This window comes from Anser brachyrhynchus (genome assembly GCF_964034855.1).
Source record: "Anser brachyrhynchus genome assembly, contig: SCAFFOLD_316, whole genome shotgun sequence".
In the NCBI taxonomy this organism is placed as follows: domain Eukaryota; kingdom Metazoa; phylum Chordata; class Aves; order Anseriformes; family Anatidae; genus Anser; species Anser brachyrhynchus.
Window position 1 is genome coordinate 117157 of NW_027663796.1, and position 6844 is coordinate 124000.

A 6844-nucleotide genomic window follows, 5' to 3' on the forward strand; every position below is an offset into this window, starting at 1 on the left:
ACACAAGCTCTGTGTGTGCTGAAGACACGCACGCTGGCAGCGCTCAGGTGCGGCTGTGACACACTGACTGCCCCTCTCCAAGGCAATGCCCGCAGCTGGCAGGGCTCATCCCCATGCTCCCAGGAGCTGGCACACCTTGGCTGAGGCGGACACCTGCAATTCAGGGCGTCCCAGAACAGGGTGCCTTGTGCTGGGGGGGAACTGGCACTGCTGCGCTTCTCTCTCTGATGGCACTCTCTCTCAGCTCCTGCATTTCTCTTCCTGGCCTTGCTTTGCCTACGGCTGTCCCTGGCTCTGCTCTTGCTGCGGAAGGGCCAAGCTTCGCTAAGACCAGCAACAGAAAAATGGGCTCCAGAACAGAATGCCCAGGAATTAGAGGCCACCTAAAACACTGGACAGCAGAAATTTCAGAAGAGTCTGGTCAAAAACTAACTGCTCACTTCACAATACGCTAACGACAACTGCTTCCTGGCTGGCAGCAGCCATATAATAATGTTAACAAAGATACGGTAAAGAATTTGGGAGGGGGAGAGGAGGAGAGGGAGCGGGGGAACAACAACTCACCGGTTTTCCTGCCGCCGACACCAGATAAGCACGCAGCACGCAACTGTCACAAGCACGAGGAAGGGAACCAAGACTGCCACAGCGCCTCCTATGCAGTACCTTCGGAAATTCTGGGGCTTTGCAGTGTTTGCATTGTTCTCCCCATCCACGCCTGCAAGAACAATTGTGGACATTGCCGTGTCCTGCGCACTACTGGTAATCTCACAGGAGGTCTGACATTGCCAGGAAGTGTTCTGTTTCATTTGGTTAGCATCTTTGAGCAAGTGAAAATCCTCAGGCCGCAATGCTTCCTGAGGTTCAGCAGAAGCTGGGGAATCTGCCAAAGGCACTGCAACTCAAGGCACTCTGGAGCCTCCCTTTTGCCTCTCAGCTTTGTTTTCCCTCCATCCTTTGTTTTCCCTGCCATAATGCTGAGAGCCCAGTGTCTCAGGTTTGCTCCCCCAGCTCTTTGGAGTTCTCAAAGTTCTTAGGCGCTTGCCCACCTTCGCTGCTCGAGGCACACTCGGAGCCTTAGGGACAAAACTGAACAAAATTCGGGAGCCCAGGAGTGCCAGTGAGGCAGTGCCCCATCTGTACTGAGTCAGGGCATCACTCTGGGCCTCAGCTCACAGGAGGGGTCCCGTTTCCCATTGTCTGCTCAGTGGGCTTCTGACGGCCTTGTTCCCCCAAGAGCAAAGTTCCAAAATCCCTGGGAACTGGGTGCGCTGGGAGGTGACCCCTCTCTAACCACAGCCACAGAGCTTTGTGAGCGTCCCTCCGCTGCACTGCTGTCACAGCCCGGGGAAGACAGCCATCCTCAGGGAGCCACTCCTGACTTCCTCTGCAACACTTGCTGCCTACTGACACTCTTGGGTTTGGCTGCTGACATGAGCTGCAAGAGCGGGTACCAGGGCAAGAACCTGCACACGCATGCTGGTTCTGGCTGGTGACAGTGGATGACCAAGAAACAGCCTTTACCTCGTGTGGCAGTTGACTTCATTGCCTCTGTTCTTTTGCCAGGGAGCGGCAGCCTGCGACCGCTTCGTTGCCAAAGCACCTCCTTCGGCACAGTCTCTCTAACCAGCCCTTTAGAAAGAAAGCAGGACAGTGTGACTATAAGGAACTGCTCCTCCTTGAACCATATTCTGGGCACAGTTGCAAGCACATGCCAGTTTCTGCTGGCTGGATACCAAAGTTTTCACGGAACAGCTTGGACCAGTTATGGTAGTGCTGGGCTAGCAGCTGCCCCTGGGACACGGCGTGACCCACAAGCGGCAGCAGAGGCTCTCGGCCTTCTCTGAGGCTCACCAGTGCCTGCTAGGTGTGAAATTGAGTGTCTCCGCTCTGATCCATCCCTTCCTGCTGTGCAGGTTACGGTGCGTCCACACATGGATTTAGAACGTCAGCTTCCCAAGATTTATGGTGGACAGAGAGAAATATACCCACCAGGTGCTGCCTCCTTTAACTCCTTTATGATATCCTCTACGATGTCAGAGGATGTTGGGGAAGATTTTCTTATTTCAGCATTGTCCTTTGCTCTTAGAGGACCTGAAGAGAAAGTAGGAAGTTAACTTTGGCACCAGTGCAATTTGGAGAACCAGGGCTTAGTTTGTGAAGTCAGTGAAATGACTACCCACCCCTGGGATACCAGCTGGGCTCCAGCGCCGGAAGCAGCCGAGGATCTGGCAAAGCCCTCCCTGGGGACACTTCTGCAACCAAAGACCCGTGAGAAGTTTCTGTCACATCGACACCTACATCAGTAGCTCTATGGCAGTGCCCCGTTTTCACTGGGTCAGGGCATCACTCTGGGCCTCAGCTCACAGGAGGGGTCCCGTTTCCCATCGTCTGCTCAATGGGCTTCTGACGGCCTCGTTCCCCCAAGAGCAAAGTTCCAAAATCCCTGGGAACTTGGTGCGCTGGGGGGTGACCCCTCTCTAACCACAGCCACAGAGCTTTGTGAGCGTCTCTCCGCTGCACTGCTGTCACATGCTGTCACAGCCCGGGGAAGACAGCCATCCTCAGGGAGCCACTCCTGCCTTCCTCTGCAACACTTGCTGCCTACTGACACTCTTGGGTTTGGCTGCTGACATGAGCTGCAAGAGCGGGTACCAGGGCAAGAACCTGCACACGCATGCTGGTTCTGGCTGGTGACAGCGGATGACCAAGAAACAGCCTTTACCTCGTGTGGCAGTTGACTTCATTGCCTCTGTTCTTTTGCCAGGGAGCGGCAGCCTGCGACCGCTTCGTTGCCAAAGCACCTCCTTCGGCACAGTCTCTCTAACCAGCCCTTTAGAAAGAAAGCAGGACAGTGTGACTATAAGGAACTGCTCCTCCTTTCGAGGACGGTATCTTTGGAAGGTAGTGCTTCTCAAAAGACATCCCTAAAGTTTAGAAGCTACGGCCTGGGCTTCTGGGGGAGGTACTCACTACTCCAAACAACATGTCATTCACAAAGAAAAATCTAAGTGTTCGACTCCTGGCAGTCTACCAGCACAGACAGCAAAATCTGGCCTGCTGCGAGACCAGGAGATTGCAGGAGATCTTCTTGTTCACATCGCACATAGTGCATTTTTGGTACACTGCAAGATGACGCTCAATTCGTGCCTTCAAAGAGGACATAAAAAAGCTGCATCCAGTTCAGAGGCAGGAACAGCCCTTCTGAGAAGCATGTCCATCCCATTATGCTGACTCCATCCCAAGACGTTTGGCCAAGTCATTTGAAACCCAACTAGAAGTGGACAGCTAAATCAGCTGAGACTGAGGTAAGTGCCTTTCCTTTCAGCTCCTACAAGTTAGGGGTCGGGCATCAAGCTGGATGTGCAGCTTGAACTCGCCCCTGCCTGCAGGCTGTCACCGAGAATCCTCAGACATCAAGGAGAACGAGAGGGCTGGGCTGGGCTGCTTCGATCCCAGCCGCTGCCCCAAATCTGCCTGCGCTTTCCCTCCTCTGCCCAAGGGTGCTCTTCCCTCTGGTGACATGTGTCTCCCTGCTCAGGGGACAGCAAGCACTGCTTGGGATGTGCCTCCTGCCTTGAACTCGCCCAGCTGCAAGCAGCGCTGTGCGGGAGCTGAACACAAGTTCAGCAGAAGCCCTTTGCTGCTGGCTGGATACCAATGTTTGCACGGAACAGCTCGGACCAGTAATGGTAATGCTGGGCTAGCAGCTGCCCCTGGGACACGGCGTGACCCACAAGCGGCAGCAGAGGCTCTCGGCCTTCTCTGAGGCTCACCAGTGCCTGCTAGGTGTGAAATTGAGTGTCTCCGCTCTGATCCATCCCTTCCTGCTGTGCAGGTTACGGTGTGTCCACACATGGATTTAGAACCTCACCTTCCCAAGTCTTATGGCGGACAGAGAGAAATATACCCACCAGGTGCTGCCTCCTTTAACTCCTTTATGATATCCTCTACGATGTCAGAGGATGTTGGGGAAGATTTTCTTATTTCAGCATTGTCCTTTGCTCTTAGAGGACCTGAAGAGAAAGTAGGAAGTTAACTTTGGCACCAGTGCAATTTGGAGAACCAGGGCTTAGTTTGTGAAGTCAGTGAAATGACTACCCACCCCTGGGATACCAGCTGGGCTCCAGCGCCGGAAGCAGCCGAGGATCTGGCAAAGCCCTCCCTGGGGACACTTCTGCAACCAAAGACCCGTGAGAAGTTTCTGTCCCAGCGCCATCTACATCAATAGCTCAGTAGGAGAGCATACCAGGGCTCGTGCCTTGACAGGGCACACACACGTGCCGGTCTATACCCTCCCACCTGCAGAGATGCCTGGCTGACGTTTGGGCTTTGAACTGGCAGCTCTCAAAGGAAGTCAAAAGCCACAACTTACCCAGGCCATCTCCCAGAGCTTCAGTCCTGGAACCCATCTGGGAACCTGGATCACCTTTGCCTTCGGTCCCATCTGTAAACACAAGTGGAGTCCCTCCTGTGAACTACGTCAACATACTCCTTCTGACCAGAGTGACAGAGAATGCAGTTCAAAGAGGGGACTGCTCCATGGTACTCGTCTCTCCCTGCCACTCAAGAGCATCTTGCAAACAGTTGCTGGGTGCCTGCAGTGGCACCGTGCTGGTACAAACTAAGCATGCGTGGAGCCGCCCGGAGAAGGGCCCTCCCCGTGCCCACCCCAGGTCTCAACTCAAGCGCAAGGTGCCTGCTGGCTCTGCAGCACCTAGATGCTCCTTCCTTCCGCTGACTTACCTGGCAGATTAACCTGAGGCTCGTGGTCCACATCAGGCTGAGGTGTCGAGTAGCCAGAGCCTACGAGAACTGCTGCAATCAAGCACAGAAGAGAAACATTCCCCTTGCATGGTGTGATCTACCTCTTCCTTAGTGACCTGCAGCGACTGGAGGGGGCTCAGGCAAGGATGTGGGACCCAGACACGAGCCAGGATTTCCAAAGCCGCAAAGGGGCCTGCTGAGCTGGAGGCTCCCTCTTGGCCTCTTCCCAAATCCTCTCTCCAGGCTGTGCGCAACACCCCGCAGGGAGCATGCCGCCAAAGGTGTGGCCCCTCAGGTGTTTCTTACGGGAAGATCTCTGCTGGACACAAAGGAAGACCCCACTGCAGGGGGAGCGTGCAGACCCCGGGAAAAATGATCATCCATGTTTGTCATGGAGAAGCCCCCTGGCCAGTGAGCAGCTGAACCCTTGCTGAGCTAGCTCAACAGACCGTTAACAAACAGCAAGGAAATGAACACGGACAACTTACCACCTGTGGGACCCATACTGGCAGGCTCAGGAGCAGGATTCCATGGAGGCACTTGACCAGTACTGCCTGTGGGCACAAGTGGGATCAGACACAGGTAAGGGGAGCTTCCATTGCCTCTTGGGGCCTGCCTCTTCCTCAGTGACCGGGAGGCACTGGCTGGGGCTCAGGTAATGACATGGCCCAAATAGGAAGAAAAGCCTGGGTTCTTCCCTCTCTGTGGAGAGGGGCAGGGGTGGCATCTCTCCAAGTGAAGAAATATTCAGGGCTCATTTGTGCAAGCCCCCTCAAGGCACAAACGCACTTGGAAGACCCTGAATAAACTATTACAGCCCATTAGCCATCTTCCTTCAAGGAAGCACACTCGCAACGTACCTCGGGGATCCTCCTGAGGCTCCAAACCATGATCCAGCTGAGAAGCTGGATATGGAGAAGCAACACCATCATCATCTAAAATCAAGCAGAGATGAGAGAAGTTGCCATGGCATGCTGTGCTCTCCCTCTTCCCCAGCACCCTGCAGTGACTGAGGGGGCTGAGGCAATGTCACGGGACAAAGATGCAGGTGGAAGTTTCCCAAGAGGGGCCAGCGGCCTCAGCCCCACAGGGGCTCAGACCCAGGCTTCTCGGCCCCAGCGCCACTCACGGCCCCCCCGGCAGGAAACAACCCCGCAGCAGCCACGGCCCCACCGTGCCACCCTGCGGGGCTTCTGCCTCCTGCCTGCCCCCTGCCCGCGGTGCCCGCCCGGCCCTGCTGCTATCCCGTCCCCGTCCCCTCCATCCATATGCGTGCCGCGCAGCACCATGCCGCCCAGGGTTTGGTGTTGGCCCCGGCCCTGCCCACCCACCTGCTCCCGGTGGTCGCCATGGCGCAGCCTGGGCACCCCAGGCACACAGGGCCACCAGGAGGAGGAAGAGGACGCAGGCAGGGGCCGTGGCTCCCCACACTCGCACCATGCTTCCACCACCGCCGCTGCAGCTGCAGCTAGTGCTGCTGTCAGGACCGGTGCGGAGCAGTGCCTGTGGCCTGACCCAGCGTCACAATGGGGTGTCAGGACCTCACGGCCCAGCACTGCATCACCGAGAGCTATTGTGACCTTGCAGCCCTCACGGTGTCACGGAGCAGCGTTGGGACCTCATGGCCCTCGCAGCATCACGGAGAGGTGTTGTGACCTCACGGCTTGGCACAGTGTCACAGCAAAGTTCTGAAGAAATTCTGCATTTCAGCTTACACTTCTTGCTCATAGGCTTTCAAGTAAAACTCTTGTTTTACCCGATTTCCAATGGTGATTTATCCGGCTACAGAATCTGTCTTTGAGACTAGGGAATGTTACCTAATGATTTCCTGAATTGCCAAGGTGATGGCATTCATGCTCTGCGGGTGGCAAGTCGCAGGCTGGCAGCCAGTTGAAGGAGCTGACACGATGTCTGTGGGCTTTGAAGGGCACTTGCCTTTGCAAAGGCAGATGCCGTGAGAAGCGTGGCTGATCTTTGCTCTTTTTGTTGAACCTGTTTTTTCTTCTTCCCCGCCTCTGAATGCAGCCATTACTTCCTAGGGGCTGACCAGTCTTTGAGGTGCACAATCACCGTCCCAGTT

At 55.5% G+C, this 6844-nt stretch overlaps 1 protein-coding gene across 1 annotated transcript; it reads right to left on the reverse strand.

Annotated features, from left to right (window-relative positions):
- Nucleotides 1–672: 672 nt before the first annotated feature.
- LOC308186799 (uncharacterized protein) lies at nucleotides 673–6832 on the reverse strand. The gene is made up of 5 exons (XM_080608970.1): nucleotides 5253–6832; nucleotides 4744–4815; nucleotides 4373–4444; nucleotides 3912–4013; nucleotides 673–2830 (listed from the first exon to the last, which is right to left on the reverse strand). Exons 1-5 carry the CDS (start codon nucleotides 5266–5268, stop codon nucleotides 2562–2564), a joined length of 531 nt encoding a protein of 176 aa, XP_080465096.1. The 5' UTR covers nucleotides 5269–6832; the 3' UTR covers nucleotides 673–2561.
- Between the last annotated feature and the right edge of the window lie 12 nt (nucleotides 6833–6844).